This window comes from Lampetra planeri, unplaced genomic scaffold, assembly GCF_965212315.1.
Source record: "Lampetra planeri unplaced genomic scaffold, kcLamPlan1.2.h2 scaffold_143, whole genome shotgun sequence".
Classification (NCBI taxonomy): Eukaryota; Metazoa; Chordata; class Hyperoartia; order Petromyzontiformes; family Petromyzontidae; genus Lampetra; species Lampetra planeri.
Genome location: NW_027614152.1, coordinates 21,970 through 48,119, shown reverse-complemented (window position 1 = coordinate 48,119; position 26,150 = coordinate 21,970). Strand labels below are relative to the sequence as shown.

At 48.1% G+C, this 26,150-nt stretch overlaps 2 protein-coding genes across 2 annotated transcripts; both read left to right on the top strand.

Annotated features, from left to right (window-relative positions):
• Positions 1-586: 586 nt before the first annotated feature.
• Positions 587-11,378, top strand: LOC144739320 (IgGFc-binding protein-like). Its single transcript, XM_078622281.1, has 4 exons — positions 587-970; positions 6,822-8,054; positions 10,671-11,136; positions 11,357-11,378. The coding sequence occupies exons 1-4, from the start codon at positions 919-921 to the stop codon at positions 11,376-11,378; spliced, it is 1,773 nt and encodes a 590-aa protein (XP_078478407.1). The 5' UTR covers positions 587-918.
• LOC144739323 (enteropeptidase-like) lies at positions 11,150-25,745 on the top strand. Its single transcript, XM_078622285.1, has 10 exons — positions 11,150-11,897; positions 13,927-14,071; positions 16,091-16,272; positions 17,188-17,338; positions 17,760-17,920; positions 18,984-19,037; positions 20,335-20,476; positions 21,457-21,695; positions 23,298-23,434; positions 24,158-25,745. The coding sequence occupies exons 1-10, from the start codon at positions 11,528-11,530 to the stop codon at positions 24,314-24,316; spliced, it is 1,740 nt and encodes a 579-aa protein (XP_078478411.1). The 5' UTR covers positions 11,150-11,527; the 3' UTR covers positions 24,317-25,745.
• Positions 25,746-26,150: the final 405 nt, after the last annotated feature.

Below are 26,150 nucleotides of genomic sequence, written 5' to 3'. Positions count from 1 at the left end.
TCCAGTAGACCGGGTGAGGTAGTTAACATCTCATAGCCACCGTGATGATGATGATGATAGAGAGAGAGAGACGCAGACTCTAAATATACAGCAGAAGGCATCGTCAGTATCGGGATCGAACCCACGACCTCCTGTAGACCAGGCGAGGTAATTAACATCTCCCAGGGTTGGGATCAAATCCACGACTTCCTGCACACCAGGCGAGGTAGCCAACATTACATAGCCACCGTGATTATGATGAGAGAGAGAGACGCAGACTCAAAATATACAGCAGCAGCAGGCATCGTCAGGGTCAGGATCGAACACACCGATCTCCTGTAGACCAGGCGAGGTAATCAACATTTCGCTAGACACCTTGGTCTTCATGGTCAGGATCGAACCCACGGACCTCCTGCATACCAGACGAGGTAGTCAACATCTCTCTAGACACCGCTCAAGAGCGCGTGGGTTTGTGAAAGCATTCTTGAAATACCACCACCATCGCCACCACCACCACCATCACCACCAGGGGCAGCTCGCGTGACTGTGTGTGTGTGTCTGTGTGTGTCTGCGTGTCAGTATATAAATGAACACGCGTCAGGATCCCTCGCACGAACACCCCCACCGTCAGCTACTGCGGCTGACGGAGGTCTCGAAGCAAGGAGCAAGGAGGAAGGAGGAAGGGAAAAACCACAAAACAGGAGCTTTAAACCACACACACACACACAAATCAATTAGAGAATACAAAACACACACACACATATACACACACATATACACACACATATACACACACATATACACACACATATACACACACATATACACACACATATACACACACATATACACACACATATACACACACATATACATGCAAAAATTAGTTTTGTTTCAGAAGAAGATCGATGACAATTCGAATTTAGAGCGAAAGGAGCAATGCCTCTGCCGGTCGTGGTGGTGGTGGTGGCGGTGTTGGCGCTGCAAATCGGTGAGTTTAAGGGGCCGTATTCTTGGAACGATCGGATGAGTCTCTGTATTGGTCTCTGTGTGGGTCTCTGTGTGGGTCTCTGTGGGTTTCAGTGGGTCTCTGTGGGGGTCTCTCTGGGTCTCTGTGGATCTGTGTGGGTCTCTATGGGTTTTTGTGGGTTTCTGTGGCTTTATGTGGGTCTCTGTAGGTCTGTGTGGGTCTCTGTGGTCCTATGAGACTTTATGGGTCTCTGTGGTTTAATTATTCTCTGTGAGTCTCTGTGGTTATATGAGTCTCTATGGGTCTCTGTGGGTACTGTAGGTCTACGAGTCTCTGTGGGTTTATATGGTTCTATGTTTCTCTATGGGACTCTGGTGGTCTATGAGTCTGTGTTTCTATGGGAATCTGTGGGTGTGTAGAGTGCACAGCGTAGTGTGAGTAGTGTATAGTGTAGTGTATAGCAGAGTATGTGTCTTGCATAGTGTGGGGAGCGGTAGTGTAGCAGTCAACGCTACGCTGTGCTATGAACCTGGCGACCCGGGTTCGATTCCCACTCACGACCAACGCCAGTGACGATTATCTGAACCGGTCCTGGGCCTCCCCTATGTCGACTCAGCCTAAAATCAGTACCTGGTGCAGTGTGCCATAAACATTGCCACTGCGGAGACAAAGGCGGCCGGGCGTGTTGCTGGCCACCCACCCCCTCGTGTGCCGTGCCGGCCTTCATAGGTGCTCGCTAACATCACTTGCCCCTACAGTCTGTTACAGGCTACACGGGGGATATTTGCAGTGTATAGTGGAGTGTGTAGTATATACTGGATTCGTGACCACCACGTGGTAGTCACGTGGTGGTCACGACTTGGTGGTCACGTGGTGGGCACGATGTGGCCACGTGGTGGTCACGTGGTGGTCACGACTTGGTGGTCACGGTGTGGTCACGTGGTGGTCACGTGGTCGTCACGACTTAGTGGTCACGTGGTGGTCACGGTGTGGTCACGTGGTGGTCACGTGGTGGTCACAACGTTGCCACGTGGAGGTCAAGTGGTGGTCACGGCGTGGCCACGCCATACCGTGGAATTCCACCACCGCTTGCGCACTTTCTGCATCGGACGCGATTTGGTCGCTGGGAAACTGGCACGGGGTGGCTCTGCCTTGCTGCTGCTGCTGTAGCCAGCGCAGGCTTGAACCGTGGGACGAGTCTGTTCACTTGTTTTGTGTTTGTTTAAAGGGGGTGAGTTGTTAACTACCTCGCCTGGTGTGCACAGAGGTCGTGGGTTCGATCCCGACCTTGACGATGCCTGCCGCTGTGTATTTGGAGTCTGTGTTTCTTTCTTTCATCATCATCACGGTGGCTAGGAGATGTTAACTACCTCGCCTGGTATACAGGAGGTCGTGGGTTCGATCCCGACCTCATCGATGCCTGCCGCTGTAAATTTGGAGTCTGCGTCTGTTTTTGTCTCTCTCCCTGTGGTGAGGCCACTAGGAGTTGAGACTGGAACGGGGCACGGGTGGCTCTGGCTTGCTGCTGTAGCCGGCGCAGGCTTACCCGTGAACGGGGCGTGCCTCTAACACGAAGTCCTCTTCATAATCAACGTTTTTGGGTTAGATCGCGTTATTTATAAATGTGTCGTAACCCTCCACCACCCGACACGGCCAATCAGCAAAAAAGTGTCACGTTGACAAAAGACAAATAGTTCACTACTTTAGCCCACCGGTGTGTTGAAGAGTGAAACCACAACATTTACAATTTTTGAGTAGTACGACGTTTCGCTGGTAATTGCATCCAGCATCATCGGGAAATTCGCCAGAATGGTGAGGCTCTGGCTCTTGCTCCCGGTCTTAAATAGAGCAGCAGCAGGGTGACGTCATCAGTTAACTCATCAGATGCAACGATTTGAGGCGGAGGGGGGGCATTGTAATTATATACTAGATTGGTAATCATTCAGTTCTAGATTTGAAGCTTTCGTGACTGCAAGGATTCATACTCTGTTTTTTTCGGTAAAGTCACGTAGGTAAAACAATTAATAAAATAAAATAACTCAATTGTGTTGCCTCCGAAACGTCGTGATTTAATTGAGTTGTTTTCATTTATTTTATTTTATTAATTGTTTTACCTACATGACTTTACCTAAAAAAACAAAGAGTATAATCAGTCAATTGTTACGATGTGAGTTGTAGATTAGTAATCAGTTGTAATGTGTGTTATTGCAATTATATGCTACGTTAGTAATCAGTTAATTAGTATTTGTTTCCCCTATAAGGAATTGTAATATGTATTATTTAATAATTCGCTTCCAGGCCGCACTAAGCCTGTAGCTGTCAGAGCGATTAAAGTTATTTCTGTTTCTCTCAATTTCAATGGATTCTCTAATTAGTCTTGGCCAGTAGTAACTAGTTTTACACAATACTTCAACGTGATATAATCAATTGCGTGTCCCTGTTGGCAAGCATGTTCTGCCACTGCCGACAGTTGTGTTTGAGATAGTTTAATATTTCGTTGGTGTTCTTTTAGTCTTACACTGATGTTACGCCCCGTCTGTCCAATATAGCATCTGCTACATAAACAATTAATCCACCTGCTGTTGATAATTTAGGTAATTCGTCTTTAGTGCACGTTACTAGTTTTTGAATTGTGTGTACTGTATCAAATCTTACTGTAATGTTTTGCTTTTGCAAAACCCTGCCTAAATTGTCAGTTACTCCTGAGATATATGGTATTTTAATTGTTTTAACAATCTGATCGCTTTCAGCAGTGTTGCTTTGCGATCGTGATTTGGCATTTTGTGCTCTGTTAGTTTGAGCATTATTGTAGCCATTCTGTCGTAATGCTTCTTTAACATGTTTCATCTCTCTCACTAGACTTTCACCATCTGACACTGTTTTAGCCCGATGTATGAGCGTCTTGATAAGAGAGGATTTCTGAGCTGGGTGATGATGCGTATCTGCATTCAGATAGTCATCAGTGTGCGTTTGCTTTCTGTGAACGCTGTGTGTTATTTTACCATTTAGGCCATGTCCAAGTAAAATATCCAGGAACGGGAGTGTTATTCACCTCCATTTCCATGGTAAACTGGATGGCCGGGTTTTGTGCATTGAGATGATTTAGAAAATCGTTAAGTGTATCTTTACCATGTGGCCAGACAACCAAAATGTCATCCACATATCTTAACCAAAAGGATGGTTTTAATGTGCTCGAGGCAAGTGCTCTTGTTTCAAAGTTTTCCATGTACAGATTTGCTATAGCAGGAGATAAAGGAGAGCCCATTGCTGCTCCTTCCCTTTGTTTAAAGAAATCACCTCTCCATAAGAAGTAAGTGTTATTTAAACAATGGTCAGCGAGTTTCGGAATATCTTTTGGTAAACCTGTATTCTTTACCAGTGTTTGAAGTAATTTAAGCGACTCGCTCACTGTAACCTTAGTGAATAGCGAAATCACATCAACACTCACCAAAATATAATTAGGGTTAAGTTTAATATCTTCAATGACATTCACAAGATGTTCTGAATGTCTTATGAATGAAGATGTTCTACCGATGTAGGGCTGTATTTGTTTAGTTATATATTTTGCTAATTTATATGTGGCAGAGCCAATTGTACTGACTATGGGTCGTAATGGGATGCCGATTTTTTTAATCTTTGGTAGCCCATACAGTCTGGGTGGGTTTGAAGTCCGTGGCTTAATTTGGAATTGCTCATTCGTCGGGATTGATGAATTTGCAATTATAGCAGTAGTCTTACGTTCCTAAGTATTAGTTGGATCTCGTTTAATTTTAATGTAGGTACTTCCCTCTAATAAATCTTTAATGTTATTATCAGAATCGGCTCGTGACATCACTACAGTAGTGCGGCCCTTATCAGCTGCCAGGATTTGAATATCTTTATTTAAACGGAGCTCTTTTAAGGCTTTTGCTTCGTTCGAGCTAATATTTACTTTTGGTACTTTACTATTCTCAATTATTTTGGCAACCTCGTGTCTAGTCATCTCTGCCTCATTATGTGGAAGGAGTCTTACTGCTGATTCTACATCAGCAATTATCTCATCCACTGGAATTGTGCGTGGGGTAACGGCAAAGTTAAGGCTTTTAGAAAGGACAGAAATCATGTCACTGGTTAAAACAGTGTTAGTCAAGTTCATTACGATTCTGTTTTTAAATTGTTCGTTTTTAGTACGGATTTGTTTATTATGAAGTCTAGAGAATTTATTAATTAGGCTAGTTTTTGTTAGATTAAACACATTATCAGTCGATTGTTGTGTTATGGTATCGATTATATTCCAATAATGCATGGATACATTATTGCTTATATCTAAATGTAACTGCTTTAGCGATTCCAAAATGTCGGAAGATTCACTCCTGTTGTGTTGTATTCTCTTCATTAATAATAATTCGCTAGCTTTGTGTAGTATTTGGTTAGCTTTAGAAGACTTTATGCGATGTGTTATTTTAACTGCGTTTGGTATTACCTTAGAATCTCTGCACATTTTGAGGAACGCCAATGAATATATCAATTTCATCCGCTTAATGCGGAGTTTCTCCAATTTTCTGGTTTTAAGAAAAGTATCCTCCCCATAGAGGTTAGTCAGTTTAACACGTGTTAAACTGACGAAGTCCTCTACCTGTGGGAACTTTTCCTTCGTCCAGTATCAAAGCTGCGGAAAAATAAGATTGTGTTTTATTCCTTTTCTCTGGCAATTGCAAAACAAGAGATGTGTTAAGATGTCCAAATGCCCAATAGGTGTGATACCTTTTTGCAAGGAGTGAAGTCTGCATTACCCAACGCACACTTTAAGCGCTCATTTGCGCTGAAAGTGTTTTTTCACTTACCCTTTGGTTCTTTCAGTAAAGTCACGTAGATATAATATAAAATAAATCACGACGTTTTGGGCGCAACACAAGCGTCCGTCATCAGGTGGGAAAGCATGGCCTGATGCTGAGGCAGACTGTTTGAAAATGTTTGAAATGGGTGTAGCCCAAGGGTCATAAAGAAGTGGCCGGGGCTAGTGATGTTAATGTGAGAGATTAGCATGGTGTTAATGTGAGAAATTGGCGTGTAACTGTAAGATAGGAGAGTGGCCTCCTAGACGAGGGAGTGCAACCCAACGGGTGTAATCCAAAGGGCCTGTGAGCATGAGAGTGCAATCCAAAGACAAGAGAGTGCAATGCAACGGACATGTGATCATGCGAGAGGCATAGAGAGAGAGACACAGAGAGTCGAAATAACAGCTGACATAGGCAGGTAATATGGAAACATCACAGTCAGTTAAGACTTTACCTGGTTAATAACGTCCTTCCAATGATTGCTCAATTTGTGCCCATCCTCTCGTACACCCATTTCAAACCTTTTATAACAGTCTGCCTCAGCAGCAGACCATGCTTTCCCACCTGATGACGGACACTTGTGTTGCGCACGAAACGTCGTGATTTATTTTATTTTATACCGACGTGATTTTTCCAAAAGAACCCAAGAGTATGGATTCCTGCAGTCACGAAAGCTTCAAATCAAGTGTTTTTCACTTTAAGCGTTTTTTTTATTTCTAATCTCCGCTTATTGGCCGCGTAAAGCGAGGAATTGTTTTTTTGTTTTTATCGGTCGCCCTCGTGGCGTTATTCTAAATCGCAAATGATAGCGGCTCAGCGAATCGGCCACCATTTGTGATGTGATCGCTTTATGCGTTAAGCTATAACAACGCCTACATCGAAAAATAAAATGCCGCTAAAAGCGAACGACGCTTTTTGTTTCGCTTCAAGCATTTTTTTCTTCCTCTCCTGCTTAACGACCACCATGAAGGGCGATTTTTACTGTCGATCTCGTGGCCTTATTCTCAAAAGTTTAGCTCTTTCACTTGCACTGATGTTGTCGTCACTGCTTGCAGGGAACGGAGCCGGGAGCAGTGTGGGACGTCAGTTCTTCGGCGCATTTATGCAGAACTACGAGGTGGGAGTCGAAGCGCTTCTGGTGGACTTCGCCAGCTACGACAGCACCGCTCAGATCACCGTCTCGGTCCCCGCGGTGAACTTCTCGCAGGCCGTCCTCCTGCCTCCCTTCTCCGTCGGCAATGTATCCATCCCGGTAATGGCAGAGATCGCAGAGAACGGCATCGTCACCAACAAGGTCGTGTCCGTTCGTTCAGACAGTGACATCTCAGTTTGGGGCCTATCCAGAATAAATAGATCTACCGATGGATTCATGATGATCCCTGAGCAGGAGCTGGGAATAGAATATTACGTAGTCGCTCCTGTGCCTTCTGGTTTATCTAACATGAACGAATTCGCGATAGTCAGTCCCTACAACAACGTGACGGTGCAGATTATTTTGAGCAGCAATGTTATTTTCAACGGTGTAAGGTACTCCAACGAACTGAACATCACTCTACAAGAGAACGAAGTCGTGCAGTTCCAAGAATCATCTCTGACTGGGACAAGGGTACTTTCGAGTCAACCTGTGGCCGTGTTCAGTGGAGATCGGTGCAACTCTGTTTATACTAATTGCAATTTTGTGACTGAGCAGCTCTTGCCAGTATCGCAGTGGGGCTCCTCTTACCTGGTATTCCCTGTGTCCATCAAGTCTACAGACGACAGCGTCATAATCACCTCACCTACAAGCACGAGCGTCAGTGTCAATGTCAGTGTCGCTGGGAGTTTAACAACCCACACGTTGACCAATTACGGTCGCATCAGCGTACCTGTATATGCAAACCAGACTTTGTTTATTAACTCATCTGTAAACGTAGGGGTCATGTACATGAGCCAGGGTGGTAATCTGTCTCCAGAGAATTTCATGGACCCATTCCAGATGAACATCATACCGACCAGCAAGTTCTCTAACAAGTACTTGTTTGCGACTCAACCAAATTTTACAAACATGTTAATCGTGATCGCCAAGGATGCAGACAAATGTGGGATCATCATCAACAACGAGGCACTGTGCGATAAGATCCAGTGGGTCCGGACAAACGACCTCCAGTTCGTGGCCGGGGAGCTGAACCTGGGACTTGGGAATCAGAAGTTCTGGATGGAACACGCGACTCAGCCGTTCGGGCTCTACCTCTACGGGGCGGCATACTCTGATTCATTTGGCTACGTCCTCAGCTACGGCAACCTAAGAGGTAACTAAATGCTGAAGATTTGTAACAAGATCAGCCAGATTTGTGGCATCGCAAATCTAACGTCTACTACTACTACTATTATTCCACTATCATACACGACGCCATTACAACCCCCACCACCACCCTCGCGAATGCCCCTCCTCAATTGTGACCTTGCTCACATTTGATTGGCTTCCTGGTAACCGCTGTGCGATGACGTCACATGCATGTGCCATTACAGTCCCTACCCCCTGGTGGATGGGCTGAGTCTGTGCACAACTGAAGTTCTCCATAATAAAGGTTTTTTGGGTTTGATCGCGTAAATATATAAAAGTGTCGTTAAAATCCGCCCCCACCCGACACAGCCAACTAGTAAGGGTTGTCACGGAAACAGAACGTGGCCAATTCGTCACTAGTACAGCACACCGGTGTTGCAGAGCCACAACATTTACAATACGCCATCTAACCCAAAAAAACTCTATTGTGGATGATATTGGTCGCGAAAGCCCACGTGTTAAAGCAACTGAAGTTGTGGGTGGGGCAGAGGCGGCGTCTGCTGTGACTCGTCCACGTGGTTTGAGTATTTAATTGAGAAACTGGAATGCGTTGCCAGCGGCTTCTCACATTTTGGCCTCGCACGGAGACCCAGTGATGTCTAGATACTCACGGACTCCCATCCATACCCCCAAAGACCCAGAGACCCATACAAACATAGAGACCCATGGTGAAACTAAACTGAAATTGCATTTTTCGCTAAACGCGTTTAGAGTTAGATCGCGTAAATACAAATGTACCATTACACTCGCCACCACCTAATGAAGCTGATTGTAATTACTGGCGAAACGTCGAACTCCGATGGTAAACATTGAGGATTTTCTCTCTGACACAGCAGTTAGTGGTATATTAATATACTACACTATACACTACACTATACAATACACTATACACTACACTACACACTAGTGATGTACTAGTACTAATTGGCACGTTCTGTTTACGTGACACTATACCTTACTGATTGGCTGTGTCGGGTGGTGGTGTTGTTTAACGAGACATTTATGGATTTACTCTCCAACACACCGGTGTGCTGTACTTGTGTACTACACTACACACTAAACTATAAACCACACTACATTATATACTACATTATATATTACACTACACATTACACTACACACTAGTGCTCTACTAGTAACGAATTGGTCAGGTTCTGTTTAGTGACACTAAACCTTACTAAAAATAAAACTACACCATGGATGATATTTGCTCACGAAAACGTTCCCGGCGCGTCAAAGCTAACGCGTTTTTTTCCCCGTCCTCCTCCCCCCCCCCGTCGCTTAACGCGACGCCGTCCCCAAATGCTCCTGCATCCCCTTCTTCCTCCTAACCCGCATCGAGCACGAGGCATCTCAACCCTCCACCCCTCCCCACCCCGCGCGATCATCGACGGATTTCTCCCCCCCCACCTCTCCCCTCCCCACGCGTCGTCCGTTTCAACGCACACCCCCCGCCCAGCACTCCCTGCCGGGCTAGCTTCCTTGTTCCCCACACGCTCGAACCTTCGACGGGTCTCACATTATATGCGCCTCAACTTTTGCGGTCGTGGGGGGGGGGGGGTGGAGAGAATTTCTTTACAGGGGCCGGCTCACAACGCACGCCCTACCGCGTGCGCCCATGGAATTCTTCTGACGCTTGTGCTCTTTCCGCGTCGGACGCGATTTGGTCGCTGAGAAACTGGCACGGGGTGGCTCTGCCTTGCTGATTCTGACGATGCTGCTTCTGCAGTAGCTGACGCAGGCTTGAACCGTGGGGACGAGTTTGTTCACTTGTTTTGTGTTTGTTTAAAGGGGGTGAGGTGTTAACTACCTCGCCTCGTGTGCAAGGAGGTCGCGGGTTCGATCTCGACCTTGACGATGCCTGCCGCTGTATATTTGGAGTCTGCACCTCTCACTCTCTCCCTGTGGTGAGGCCACTCCGAGTTGAGACTGGAACGGGTGGCTCCGGCTTGCTGCTTTAGCCGGTGCAGGATTACCTGTGGATAGGGCGTTTGTGTAACACGAAGTCCTCTACCTATGGGAACTTTTCGTTCGTTCTCGTATCAAACCTACAGAAAAATAAGTTTTGGTTTTTATACTTTACTCTGGCAATAGCAAAACAAGAGGTGTGTTAAGATGTTCAAACGCCCAATAGGTGTGATACCTTTGGCAAGGAGTGAGGTCTGCATTAACCACGTACACTTTAACCGCTCATTTGCGCTCAAAGTGTTGATTTACTTTAAGCGTTTCTTTTTTATAAATAAAAATTCCAGATCATTGACGTGTAAAGCGCGGAATTGTTTTTTTTTTTATAGGTCGTCCTCGTGGCCTTATTTTCAATCGCAAATGATAGTGGCTCAGCGAAGTGGCCACCGTGGCGATGTGATCGCTTCATGCGTCAAACGTTAACAACGCCTACGTCGAAAAACAAAACCCCCGCTAAAAGCGAACGACGCATTTTATTTGTCGCTTCAAGAGGTTTTTTATTCACGTCCTCCTTTAACGACCACCATGAAGGGTGATTTTTACTGTCGATCTCGTTGCCTTATTCTCAAAAGTTTAGCTCTTTCACTTGCACTGATGTTGTCGTCACCGCTTGCAGGGAACGGAGCCGGGAGCAGTGTGGGACGTCAGTTCTTCGGCGCATTTATGCAGAACTACGAGGTGGGAGTCGAAGCGCTTCTGGTGGACTTCGCCAGCTACGACAGCAGCGCTCAGGTCACCGTCTCGGTCCCCGCGGTGAACTTCTTGCAGTCCGTCCTCCTGCCTCCCTTCTCCGTCGGCAATGTATCCATCCCGGTAACGGCAGAGATCGCAGAGAACGGCATCGTCACCAACAAGGTCGTGTCCGTTCGTTCAGACAGTGACATCTCAGTCTGGGGCCTATCCAGAATAAATAGATCTACCGATGGATTCATGATGATCCCTGAGCAGGAGCTGGGAACAGAATATTTCGTAGTCGCTCCTGTGTCTGGTTCGTCAACAAACGAATTCGCGATAGTCAGTCCCTACAACAACGTGACGGTTCAGATGATTTTGAGCAGCAATGTTATTTACAACGGTGTAATGTACTTGAACGAACTAAACATCACTCTACAAGAGAACCAGGTCGTACAATTCCAAGGATCATCTCTGACTGGGACCAGGGTACTTTCGAGTCAACCTGTGGCCGTGTTCAGTGGAGATCGGTGCATCACTGTTCATACTAATTGCAATTTTGTGACAGAGCAGCTTTTGCCAGTACCGACGTGGGGCTCCTCTTACCTGGTCTTCCCTGTGTCCATCAAGTCTACAGACGACAGCGTCATAATCACCTCACCTACAAGCACGAGCGTCAGTGTCAATGTCAGTGTCGCTGGGAGTTTAACAACCCACACGTTGACCAATTACGGTCGCATCAGCGTACCTGTATATGCAAACCAGACTTTGTCTATTAACTCATCTGTAAACGTAGGGGTCATGTACATGAGCCAGGGTGGTAATCTGTCTCCAGAGAATTTCATGGACCCATTCCAGATGAACATCATACCGACCAGCAAGTTCTCTAACAAGTACTTGTTTGCGACTCAACCAAATTTTACAAACATGTTAATCGTGATCGCCAAGGATGCAGACAAATGTGGGATCATCATCAACAACGAGGCACTGTGCAATAAGATCCAGTGGGTCCGGACAACCGACCTCCAGTTTGTAGCCGGGGAGCTGAACCTGGGACTTGGGAATCAGCAGTTCTGGATGGAACACGCGACTCAGCCGTTCGGGCTCTACCTCTACGGGGCGGCATACTCTGATTCATTTGGCTACGTCCTCAGCTACGGCAACCTAAGAGGTAACTTGAAACAAGATCAGCCAGACTTGTAGCATCGCAAATCTAACTTCTACTACTACTACTATTATTATTCCACTAACATACACGACGCCATTACAACCCCCACCACCACCCTCACCACGCCCCTCCCAATTGTGACCTCGCCCACATTTGATTGGCTGCAGTGGGATGACGTCACAACGCCCGTCACATTACAGCCCCTCCCCCCCCTGGTGGATGGGCTGAGTCTGTGCACAACGGAAGTTGTGGGTTGGGCAGAGGCGACCCCCGCTGTGACTCGTCCACTTGGCTTGAGTATTTCATTGACAGCGGCTTCTCACGTTTTGGCCTCGCACGGAGACCCAGAGATGTACAGATACCCATGGACTTCTACAGAGACCCACGGACTCGTCCAGAAACCCACAGACTCCCACAGAGATCCATGGACCTACAAAGAGACCCAGAGACGTACACATAGCCATGGACTTCCACAGAGACCCACAGACGCGTAGAGATACCCACAGACTCCCACAGAGACCCATGGACTTCCACAGAGACCCACAGACTCCTTCCTCATCCTCCACGTGTTTGTCCCACTCCACGTTCCTCCACTCTCCATGCCGACCTCCACGCTGCCCTGTTCCGGCGCCATTTCTTTTTCTGCTCCTTGGGTCACTACCACATCGCACCACCACATCGCACCCCCCCCCCCCTCCCCACCTCTTCTTCTGCCTTTCTTCATCTCGACCCCCTTTCCATCAACTTGCATCGCTCGCCACCCTCTGACCCACGCGATGTTCCTGTAGCCTCTCCCGCATGACCGAACCACACCCAGAGCCCGTCCCCCTTCTCTCATCTCTGTCGTCTCCTCTGTGAGTTCCACCGCCTCGAGTTTTCCTCTTGCTTCTTCATTTCCCACCCGCCTTGACCTTTGCTTTGTCACGCACCAACATCCACCGCAGCATCCTCATCTCAGTGGCCGCCATCGCTGGGTCCTCCCTCTTTCTCGTGCCCCAGCACTCGGCCCCCACACAACAGCACCAGCCTCACCACTGTCTTGTACTATACACTACACTATACACTACACTATACACTAAACTACTATACACTACACTACTATACACTACACTACTATACACTACACTACTATACACTACACTACTATACTCTACACCACGAAACACTACACTACTATACACTACTATACACGATACTACTATACACTATGCACTACTATACTATACACTACACAATGCACTACACTATACACTGCTTAATACACTAGGCTATACACCACACTGTACACTACACTACTATACACTACACCACGAAACACTACACCACTATACATTACACTATACACTGCTATACACTACTATACGCAATACTACTATACACTACACTACTTTAGACTACATTATACACTGCACACTTTTCCCTTCAACCAAACTGGGACCCTCTCAGCGCACATTTCAGCCATCCAGCCCTCGTCCTCGTTCTCTGCCCTCACGCTAACCGAGTCTAATTGCGCCTTTGGAACATCTTCATGCATCTCCCCACGTTTCCTGGCTAATTTTTACATTTTTTTCCCACCGGCTTCCACAAATCTGTTGGTGTGAGAATAGGTTTTCACCTTTTTTCAGACAAATTAAACAAATGCATTAAGATGTTAAAACACCAAACTGAAACCTTTGACAAGGAATCACGTCTGCATTAACCAAAATACTTGTGGTCAGAATGCAAACAAAAAAACATACTCTGATAATATATGCATTGTCTTTGAGACAGATTTCTTTGGAGCCTAGTCTCAAAAGGTGTTAGACCAGAGGACGCTAAAAGGCCTTTAGGGGAAAACCTATTCTCATATTTTGGTACAGGCAAAGGAGGTCCCAAGATGTAAATCTCTTGGTGACTGATGCCAGCTTCAACAAATCTCTTGGTGTCTCTGATGCCGGATTCAATAAATCTCTTGGCGACTCCGATGTCCTCCGCCATTTTACGATACGTTCAGTGAAACTCCGTAACTAAAGAGTGTCCCGCGATGCTCTAGGCGGCGTCTGTCGCGTGAACCCCGCCGACGCGAGCGGCACCATCCAGTTCGCCGATTTACTCGCGAGACCCAACGTCGGAGACTGCCTCTGGACCATCACCGGCGCCGTGGGGACGGCCGTGATCCTTCGCTTCCAGACGTTCAGGTAAGCGGTGCGGGGGGGGGGGGGCGGGGGGGATAGGTGCACTCACTCTGGCCTCTAGGTTTACCCCCACGTCATGACCCGCTTCAGGCTATTAGAGTCCGCTCCGCCGATGAGCACGGATCGCCTTTGTACGACGGCGATGGAGGTTCAACGTACACGTGTGCTCATGCTAGAGGTTGTTTTTGGAGTGCGAGCGCGTAAGTACGAACGTCGGTTTCACACCTAGTAGGCTTTCGCCACCGATATCATCCATGATAGAGGTATTTTTGGGGTTGGATACGCGTAAATAAATAAATGCTGGGTCGTTAAACTCGCCACTACCCGACACAGCCAATTAGTAAGATGTTTCGCGTAAACAGAACGTGGCTAATTTGTTACTAGTAGAGCACTAGTGGGTGGCATAGGGTATAGTGTAGTGTATTGTGGAGTGTATAGTGCAGTGTATAGTGTAGTGTAGTGTTTAGTTTATAGGGTAGATATACAAATCTGGCTGTCACCTGATGAAGCTAGTTCTAATTACTGGCTAAACGTCGTACTCAGATTGTGAATGTTGTGGCTTGGCTCTCCAACACACCGATTGGCATGTTGTGTTTACATGACAAAACCTTACTCATTGGCTTCGTCCGGTGGTGGCGGGTTTAATGACAATTTTATATGTTTACGCAATCTGACCCCAAAAAACCTGTATTATGGAAGTATAAAAACATCATAACCTCCACCACCGACACAGCCAGCAAGGTTTGTCACGTGAAACAACGCGCCAGTTAGTTACGACTTCAGCCCACCGGTTTGTTGGAGAGTAAAGTGCATTGTTAATCCACACATGTAGCCTGTTCCCCTATAACGCGCAGTTTTCATGCCGCGAATCGGACATGAATGGATTAAGGAACAAGTTTTTTAAAACGCGGATGCAAATTGGAAATATATAAACACGATCGAGCCAACGAAACTACGTCGAGCAAGTGGGGATAAGTGGTCGTGTGGCTGCCTTGGCGTAGCATCATCACACACTCCACTTGGATGCTGCTGGATGCTTGTCGATGCTTCGCACGCACCTCAATCTCTGTTCGGCCTTCATACGCAACTCACGCGTTGTCGTGGGCTGTGCTTTACCCGATTGTATTCATTACAACGCGGCGTTCTTCAACAAACGCAACTGCCGCATTGTCATAGGACAAACTGTCACGTACAACATTCATACCGAGAGTAAAAATACAAGTATATATGTTCTAGATTTGAAGCTTTCGTGACAGCAAGGATTCATATTCTTAGTTTTTTTTCTTTTTTCGGTAAAGTCACGTAGGTAAAAAATTAAAATTAAAATTATTCAAAGTAAAATAAAAATGACATAAAAATCACGACGTTTCGGAGGCAACACAAGTCTCACTTGATACAGCAAATCTAGCTGTGACGGTCCCACCTGATGACGGAGACTTGTGTTGCCTCTGAAACGTCGTGATTTTTATTTTATTTTTATTTTACTTTTATTAATTTTATTTTTTTACCTACGTGACTTTACCGAAAAAAAACCCTAAGAATACAAGTATATTTGGCCACCACTTTTTTGGTGGCGGACATCTTTGATTTCGGCGGACATCTTTTATTCCAGGGGCCATCTTTTATTTGTAATGTCACGAACGTTTTGTGGTTTTGAAGCGTTCGCGGCCGTAACGAGAGCTCTGCTCAACGTAAGAATATGTTTTACCTTTTCTGGCAACAAAACAATTGCGTTAATATGTTAAAACACCAAACAAAAACCTTTTTCAAGGAATCATGTCACTACATTAACCACCTATACTTGTGGTGAACATGCAAACTAAAATATGCTTTGGTAGTATATGATGATGATGCATTGTCTTTGAAACTGACTGGTCCACAACACCAGGGACAGCTTTCTTTAGAGCCTAGTCACACACGGCGCCAGAACAGAGGACAATGCCAAAAGGCGACCAGCGCCAGGACAATGCCACCATTGGGGCGTATCACAGCAGCAGCTCTCCGCTGTCTGTGCGCGTGAAGTCTGCAGACGGGCGCCGAGGTCGTCTACGTCTACGACGGGCCGTCCGTGGACTCGCCGCTCCTGGGGAAGTATGACCGCGATGGCGTCCCCGCTCCCATCATCTCGTCTTCCAACACCTTGTCCATAAGGGCCACGTACGACACGAGGGGAATCGTCGGCAACTTCAGCGCGTTTTACAGGGGTGAGTTTTTTTTGTTTGTATGCCGGTTTGTGTGTCTGTCTGTTTGTTCGTCTTGCTGCGATAACGCGGCGAGCCCCTCGCTTGACACGTTGAGCGCTCCCACGCGGCGGCGAGACTCCGGCGAGACTCGCGAGATGGCCGAGGCTCCCGCCGACCGCCACGTTCATCGTCGTTCCGCGTCGCTGCACCGGTGGGAGCTCGGCCTCCTTCCGATGTTAGTTGCAATTTTCGTCTCTCTGATTTTACATTTACAGGTTACATTTCTCAACCTAACACAGCCACCTCGCTCACCGAGCTCGAGGTTTTTTTGCTTTGCGATCCACCATTAACGTGCTAATCTCTCACAGGAACATGGCCACCTCAGGGCACCTGCCGTGGATGCCACTCAAAGATCTTACATTAACTTGCTGATTTTTACTTGGCAACCCTTTGATTGGTGGGCAAACCTACCACCGTCGCGGTCGCTACCCACCACTTACACTAACATTGGCTGCTGACATTTGGGCTACGCCCATTTCAAAGCTTTATAAACAGTTTACCTTTAGAAGCTAACCCCCTCTTCCTGATGACGAACACTTGCGTTGCGTTCGAAACATCGTAGTTTTTTCTTATTTTTTGTTATTTTCTTTGCACCTTACTCTTTGGTTCTTTCGGTAAAGTCACGTAGGTATGAAACAAAATGAACACATTATGCTTTCCCACCTGATGACGTATGCTTGTGTTGCGCGCGAAACGTCGTGATTTTTTTTATTTTCTACCCACGTGACTTTACCGAAAGAACCAAAGAGTGTGGATTCCTGCAGTCACGAAAGCTTCAAATCAAGATTCTTTGAACCTATCTACGTGACTTTACCGAAAGACCCAAAGAATACAGCATCTACATATTCACGCGATCTCACCCTCCACCACCACCAGTGGGGTCACCGTGCAGGGACACGCTCGTCGGAAGCCAGGGATCGCTGTCGTCGTCCAACTTCTCCGCGGCCGGCGAGAGGAGCGCCCTGTGCCGGTGGACCGTCCAGGTGGACCCCAGATACGAGGTCAAGCTGAGGTTCCAGCAGTTCAAGTGAGATCTCGATTGGGGAGGGGCGGGGGGGGGGGGTCCGTTGTTCGCGCTCCACGTTCCAGAGGCCACGGATTCTTTTGCTTTGGTTAACGGTACACGTAGGGCGCGGTTAGAAGTTCGGCACGCGCTGCACACTGTACACGACTACGCTGCACTATACACTACACGCGACTATACGCGACTGTACGTGTGTGTGTGTACCTGTGTGTGTGTGTACATGTGTGTGTGTACTATATACTATACTCTACACGGCATTACTATACACTACACTATACACGACTATGCACTTCTATACTAAATTGATGAATAATTTCTTTAGAACTGCTTTGTTTCGTTTGTGAGACGTTCACACATGCTACACTACACACCACATGTGCTCTTACATGCTACACTACACTCCCTCGCTCTCCCACCGCCACAGTTTGTCGTCCGACCCCAACTGCGTGGACGAGTCGCTGACAGTCTACGACGACAACGGCGACTCGCTGGGCGCGTTCTGCGGCAGCGTTGTGAGACCACCCGGCCTGCGCTCGTCCTCCAACAGACTCCACCTCGTGCTCGACTCTCTTCGGGGCCTTCAAGGTGAGGCCACGGGGGGGGGGGGGAGAGTCCGCCCTGTTCCCCTTCTCCTCTGCGAGGGAGCGGGAGTGGTGGGGTGGAACAGACAGATTCAACTAAATAGACGACAACAACAACGACAACACCACCACTAATGACACCATTGGAACCTCATTTGCCAGTAAAAATATGATAATTTTTTTTACCCTTCTATCTGGCAACAAAACTGACACCTTTTTACAAGGAGTCATGTTTGCATAGACCACAATACCTGCAGTCATAATGCAAACAAAAAACACAACTCTGATATCATATTTTTACTGGCAAATGAGGTTCCAATGGTGTAAATGCTTACCCCAAGCTCTCATACTCTGATGGTGCATCATCTTTGAGTTGTGCGCCTTTTGGCGTCATCTGGTCCAACCCATGTGAGACTAGGCTCTAAGGAAAGCTGTCTCGGGTGTGGACCAATCAACTTCAAGGACAGTGCATATCATTATCAGAGTTGTTTCTTTTTTTTTGCATTTTGACTGCTTGTGTTGTGGTTATTGCGACCATGATGCCTTGTATAAAGGTGTCAGTTTTTGTACCAGTTGAAAGGGTAAAAACCTATTACTATATTTTGCCACTGGTAAAGGAGATGTCTCGTAGTTTATTCGTGTCCTTCATGAGGGCAGTCGCACGTCTGTGATAACGACCAGACACGTGTCACCCTCATCGCCCTCCATGTCCTACGCAGCGCCACAAATCTCACACAAATCTTCCTCAGCATCATAAATCTTACTCAGCGTCACAAATCTTACACAAATCTTACTCAGCGTCACAAATCTCACACAAATCTTACTCAGCATCACAAATCTTACACAAATACTTCACAGAGTCACAAATCTTACACAAATCTTACTCAGCATCAGAAATCTTACATAGATCTTACACAAATCTTACTCAGCCCCCCCCCCCCACCCCCCACGCATCGCACCGTTATCAACTCCTCGAAACTTCCCCGAAACTCGAACCTCGAGTTTGTTAAAGGAAGTTAACTAACTTTGTTTGTTTGTCGTTGTTGTTGTTGTTGTTTATTGCACAGGGGACGGAGTCGTCGTCAACTTTGAAACGATTAATCCGATTAAGGTCTCGAAAAATGAGTACGTCGCAACAGCGGCGAGTGCACCGCACTTGAACCCAAAGCCGCGTTCCTCGACACGTTTCAGCTATGAAACTAGATTTGAAGCTTTCGCGACTGCAGGAATTACTCTTTGTTTCTGTCGGTAAAGTGACGTCGAAAGAGATTAAATTAAATAATAACAGAATACGACGTTTCTATGTCAACACGAGCAACCATCATCAGGTACAAATGAATGGGGAAACAAACATAGTAAACTTGGAAATATAATGCGAATAAGAATGTATCAGCTGTGTTTTATTTGTAGCACGTGAGGCCCCGATGAGCCATGCTACGTAGCTATTGTTCCATTAGCGATCTGACCGTCACAAATTATAGAAGCTCAACAATGTTGCTGATATCATCATCACCATAGCGTGTACATTCATACACATAGAGGCCCATAGAGGCCCAAACAGACCCATAGAGACCTACAGAGAACCATAGAGACCCATGAAGACCCATCGAGATCCATAGAGACCTATACAGACCCATACAGACCCACAAAGACCCATAGAGACCCATAGAAACCCACAGAGACCCATAGAGACCCACAAAGACCTATAGAGACCCATAGAAATCCACAGCAGCAGCAGGCATCGTCAGGGTCCGGATCGTACCGATGACGTTATTCCACTTTCATCTTTGCCAAATCGTTTTGATGACGCGAGGACGTAATGACGCACTTCGTCAGAACGGGAGAGGGACAAATTATAATGAAAGCGGACTGGATCGTGACCCTCCCGTTTCAACAGACGGGTGGGCAGAGCTCAATGCGTGAAAAACACCCACCCACCCATCAACCCCACTCACTCACTCACCCTCTCACATACCCTTCCACAAACCCCACCCACCAACCCCACCCACTCACCCACTCACATACCCACCCACTCACTCACCCACCCACTCACCCACTCACATACCCACCCACTCACTCACCTACCCACTCACCCACTCACATACCCACCCACTCACAAACCCACCCACTCACATACCCACCCACCCACCCCACCAACCCACTCACCCACTCACATACTCCCCCACCACACCCACACATACCCACCCACCCCACCCACTCAAATACTCACCCACTCACATACCCACCCACCCCACCCAACCACCTACTCACCCACTGAAATACCCACCCACATACCCACCCATCTACCCACTCATCCACTCACACCCACTCGCATATTCCACCCACCTACCAACCCCACTCACCCACCCACCCACTGCTCGCCTCCTGTCGACGCAATCTCCGCCACCCTCCCGCAAGGCTGCGGCGTCGCCAACGCATCCGTTCTGAGCGCCTGGCCCTGGCAGGTGACCGTCACGAGGCAGACGGACCAGCTGCAGTGCCTCGGCTCCCTCCTGTCCGACTCGTGGGTGGTGACCGCGGCGAGCTGCCTGCGAGAGAGGTCAGCCCCTGGGCCTCGACACGGCGGCCCCCCAGAGTTGTTGTCACCTAGCGGCCACCTCGAGTTCGGGATTTCGCGAATTACTAAATGTGTTCATTAATCACTCGCTACGTGTCCGACTTCTGAATTCTCGAGTTACTACATTTGTTCATTAATATTCTTAGGCTTTTTTTTTCGGTAAAGTCACGTAGGTAAAACATTTTTTATTTAAAGTAAAATAAAAAAACAAAATAAAAATCAACACAAGCCGACGTCTTCAGGTGGAACCGTCACAGCACGACAGCTGTATCAAGTATTTTATTTTTATTTTACTTTTATTAATTTTAATTTGTTACCTACGTGACTTTAACGAAAAAAAAAACCTAAGAATATGAATCCTTGCAGTCACGAAAACTTCAAATCTAGAATTGTTCATTAATCCCTGGCAAAGTGTCCCACTTCTGAAATCTCGACTTACTTAATGTGTTTTCATTAATCCCTCACTATAGGCGTGCGCGTGTTCTGGATTTCGCGAGTTTTTTCCATATTCGCGAGTTACTGAATACGCGCACTAATTCCCTACTCACAAGCGTACATGCCAGACCACCAACCAACTTTCGCACTCGTGTACGTGTGTTTTTACATGTGTGTAAGCGCGTGTGTGTATGTACATGTGTGTATGTACGTGTGTGTGTATGTGTGTGTACGTGTGTGTATGTGCGTGTGTGTATGTACGTGTGTCTGTATGTGTGTGTATGTACGTGTGTGTATGTGTGTGTCTGTGCGTGTGTGTATGCACGAGTGTGTGTGTGTATGTACGTGTGTGTATGTACGTGTGTGTGTATGTGTGTGTACGTGTGTGTGTACGCGTGTGTGTATGTGTGTGTATTTACGTGTGTGCGTGTATGTGTGTGTGCGTACGTGTATGTGTGTGTGCGTACGTGTATGTGTGTGTGCGTACGTGTATGTGTGTGTGCATACGCGCCTGCACGTCCGTTCAGTCCCGGCAACTACAGCTGGAACTGCACCACGGCCTCCAACGAGCGTCTGGACGTGACGGCCATCTTGGTCGACCCCAAGTTCTCCGCGGCGACCGGCGCCCATGACGTCGCCATGCTGCGGCTGGGCTGGCGGGCGACGTTGGGGCCGTCCGTGCAGGCGGTGTGCCTGCCCTCGCGATACGAGCAGAGCCCCCCGCTGGGACGCAGCTGCCAGGCGCTGGGCTTGCGGCGCAGCGACGGTGCGTAGTGTATAGCTAGTACATTAGTGTACGTCATGTAGTGTATAGTGTATAGCTAGTACGTTAGGGTTCGTCATGTAGCGAACATCTCCGCGGTTTCCTACGCGCGTACAAAATGGCGGCCCAACGCGCGAACATCTCTGCGGTTTCCCACACGCGTACAAAATGGCGTCCCAACACGCGAACATATCCGCGATTTCCCACGCGCGTACAAAATGGCGGCCCAACGCGCGAACATCTCCGCGGTTTCCCGCGCGCGTACAAAATGGCGGACCAACGCGCAAACATCTCCGCGGTTTCCTGCGCACGTACAAAATGGCGGACCAACGCGCGAACATCTCCGCGGTTTCCTGCGCGCGTACAAAATGGCGTCCCAACGCGCGAACATCTCCGCGGTTTCCTGCGCGCGTACAAAATGGCGTCCCAACGCGCGAACATCTCCGCGGTTTCTCGCGCGCGTACAAAATGGCGTCCCAAACGCGCGAACATCTCCGCGGTTTCCTGCGCGCGTACAAAATGGCGGCCCAATGCGCGAAAATCTCCGCGGTTTCCCGCGCGTACAAAATGGCGGCCCAACGCGCGAACATCTCCGCGGTTTCCCGCGCGCGTACAAAATGGCAGCCCAACACGCGAACATCTCCGCGATTTCCCGCACGCGTACAAAATGGCGGCCCAATGCGTGAAAATCTCTGCGGTTTCCCGCGCGCGTACAAAATGGCGGCCCAACGCGCGAACATCTCCGCAGTTTCCCGGGCGCGTACAAAATTGCGTCCCAACGCGCGAACATCTCCGCGGTTTCCCGCGCGCGTACAAAATGGCGTCCCAACGCGCGACAATCTGAGCGGTTTCCCGCGTGCGTACAAAATGGCGGCCCAACACGCGAAAATCTCTGCGGTATCCCGCGCGCGTACAAAATGGCGGCCGTATGCTCGAAGGCAATATTCGCGCAAAATCATTCAACGCGGTTCTCCCCGCATTTGTATCGCAGTATACTCCTTTGGGAATCACAACGGACAATCCATGCCCCATGTTTACACCCTCCGACGTCTCTGCGCATCAGCCGCAGCGGGGGAAATTTAAAGCAGTTTCTCTCCAAGACTCGTGTTGTAGCAATCAGCTGTTTCAACCGAGCTGAGAAGACACCTCGCTCACACGCTCCTTCTCGCAATGCAGCCCCTGGCTGCATGCAATCGAGCGGAGGGAGCAACAACAGACAGGAACCCACTGGTCCTGCCAACCAGAATCTCTATGACAATAACCACGGAATTTCAGCACCCAACTCAAAAGCAACTCACCATATGCTCCCTGAGCCTCTGTGTCACTGTTTCAGGCGCGCCTCGGAGTGTCTCGAACTCCGGGAAGTCAGGTCAATCCGCCAGCCATAGCATGACGGGACCACACTCATGTTAACACGCAACCATAACAGGGGCATTCTGTGCAGAATCTTTGCCCCAGATAAGCCACAGCCAGCAGCACAATCCAATCACTGGCCCCATATGTCATCGTCACAATCTAACGATCCGTACCAAGGAACACAACAATGCACCTCACAACCCATCGTCGTCGTCTCTCCCCCCCCGCCCCCGACGCCCCACCCCCCAGGCTCTGTGTCGGCCCCCGCCGCTGAGGGCAACGTGCGCCTGGTGAACGAGTCGCTGTGCACGCAGGCGTGGGGCAACTTCAGCCGCGGCATGAAGATGTGTGCCGCCAAGCGTCAGGGTTGGGCCAGTAGCTGTCAGGTGACCCTAACACTATACTATACACTACACTATACACTACACTACACACTACACTATACACTACACTATACACTACACTATACACTACACTATATACTACACTATACACTACACTATACACTATGATGTGTGCAGTTAAGCGTCAGGGTTGGGCCAGTAGCTGTCAGGTGATGCAACACTACACTATACACTACTACACTATATACTGCACTATACACTACACTATACACTACACTATACACTACACTATACACTACTACACTATGCACTACACTACACACTACACTATACACTACACTATACACTACATTATACACTAAAATATACACTACACTATACACTACACACTACACTACACTATACACTACACTATACACTACACTATACACTACACTACTACACTATACACTACTACACTATACACTACACTATACACTACACTATACACTACACTACACATTACACTATACACTACACTATGCACTACTCTATACACTACTACACTATACACTACTACACTATACACTACTACACTACACAATACACTACACTATACTATACACTACACTATACACTACACACTATACACTACACTATACACTACACTATTATACACTACACTATACATACATACAGACACACGCACACACAATGGGTGTCCCACCTGGATGCTTGAAACATCATCAACGTCCAATCCACCGTCCGCCTTTCCGCCTTCCCCAGCTGGGCCAGGGCGGTGGCGTCTTCTGCCTGGGCACGGACAGGAGGTGGTACCTGACGGGCATCGACAGCCGCCGTGCCGACTGCGCAAACGCCACGCAGCCGGCCGCCTATGGGCGCGTGTGGAAATCCCTCGCCTGGATCGAGGGGAACCTCCCTTAATGACGACGCGGACGCACCTCTGGTTCTGCTCCCAGCCACATAGCCAGATAACCAGATAACCAGATAACCAGATAACCAGATAGCCAGATAACCAGATAGCCAGCCAGCCAAATGGCCAGATAGCCAGCCCACCAGCTAACTATCCAACCAGATAGTCAGTCAGCTAGCCAGCCAGCCAGCTACAATATCACTCACCAACTCACTCACCAACTCGCTCACCAACTCACTCACCAACTCACCAGTACACTCACCAACTCGCTCACCAACTCGCCAACTCACTCAACAACTCACCGGTACACTCACCAACTCACAACTCACCAACTCACTCACCAACTCACTCACCAACTCACCAGTACACTCACCAACTCACAACTCACTCACCAACTTGCTGGCTAGCCAGATAGCCGGCTAGCAAGCCATCCAGCCAGCTCAATATATCGCCAGCCAGCCTGCTAACTATCTAGCCAGATAGGCAACTTGCCGCTAGCCAGCGAGATAGTCAGAGAGCTACGACCAGGCCTACAGCTACCGCGATCGCTGGTCGCTCTTGGGAGGGGAGAATGAAAGACGGGATGACCACGAATGAAACGTTTATTTTTTTCTTTCAGTTACCATTTTGCTATAAAATATACAATTAGCTGTACTAACGCGGCTTTCACCCCCGGGACTTGGATTCACCACAGCCGGCCGCCTGTGTCCCCCCCCCCCCCAGTGGCGATGTTCACACATCACAGCAGTTACTCATTTGAGGCTGAGTCGACCTAGGGGAGGCCCGGTTAAAATAATCGTCAGCGGTGGTGGCCGTGAGCGGGAATCGAACTCGGGTCGCCGGGTTCGTAGCGCGGCGTAGCGCTACCCGCTACACTACAATGCGTCATGCTTTCACGTGCGCGGGTCACGTGACAGATGTGACGTCACAGCTCACTTGTCGTGCAAAAAATCTCTGCATTATTGAGCTCCCCCCCCCCAAAAAAGCATAAAAGTGTATTTTTATAATGTTTGCATGGTGTAGAGTCTGGAAAGTACCCACATGGCAAATTTCCAGTTTGTTGCATGTCGGGAAGTACGCTAAACATTTTGTAACAGACACACATAATCACAACTTATATATGGAGATGTGTATTTTTTTATATATAATGTCCATATATATAATATATTATAAATCTTCTTCTTTGCCTTAACGGGAAACGTTTAGTGGATCGACTTTAATCTCCAATTTCCGTTCGATTCTTCGTGCTTCCATCTTGGCTTTTGTGGCACTGACGTCACTCACGAGCGATGACGCTCACTGACGTCACGGATGACGGTGACATTCACGGTGTTGGTGATTTGCGTGGGGTGGTTTTTTCGCGGTGTAAATTTTGTGTCCAATTTGTTGTTGTTGTTGTTTTTATTTTGGCGACACGACAATAAATGGTTGCGGATTTTGGTGAAGGACACACAAAGCTCCCCCAGGTAGCCTCTAGCAGGGCTGTAGGGGCAAGTGTTGCTAGTAGCGAGTAGCACCACGTATGATGAACACACAGACAAAGCTCCCCCAGGGAGCCTCTAGCAGGGCTGTAGGGACAAGTGCTGCTAGCGGCGAGTAGCACCACCTATGATGCACACACAGACAAAGCTCCCCCAGGTAGCCTCTAGCAGGGCTGAAGGGACAAGTGCTGCTAGCGACTAGCACCACCTATGAAGGCTGACAACTGGCTACACACGAGGGAGTGGGGTGGGCCAGGACTACGCCCGCCCGGCCGCCTTTGTCTCCCCAGTGGCGATGTTCACACACCGCACCAGGTACTCATTTGAGGCTGAGTCGACCTAGGGTAGGGCCCAGGACCGGTGC

Coding starts and splice junctions, on each gene's coding strand:
- LOC144739320 (XM_078622281.1), top strand. CDS start 919: ATGCCTCTGCCGGTCGTGGTGGTGGTGGTGGCGGTGTTGGCGCTGCAA. Junction 8,055..10,670: donor CAGCTACGGCAACCTAAGAG/GTAACTAAATGC, acceptor CACCGCTTGCAG/GGAACGGAGCCGGGAGCAGT. Junction 11,137..11,356: donor GTTATTTACAACGGTGTAAT/GTACTTGAACGA, acceptor GTGTCCATCAAG/TCTACAGACGACAGCGTCAT.
- LOC144739323 (XM_078622285.1), top strand. CDS start 11,528: ATGTACATGAGCCAGGGTGGTAATCTGTCTCCAGAGAATTTCATGGAC. Junction 11,898..13,926: donor CAGCTACGGCAACCTAAGAG/GTAACTTGAAAC, acceptor GCGATGCTCTAG/GCGGCGTCTGTCGCGTGAAC. Junction 17,339..17,759: donor CTGAGGTTCCAGCAGTTCAA/GTGAGATCTCGA, acceptor CCACCGCCACAG/TTTGTCGTCCGACCCCAACT.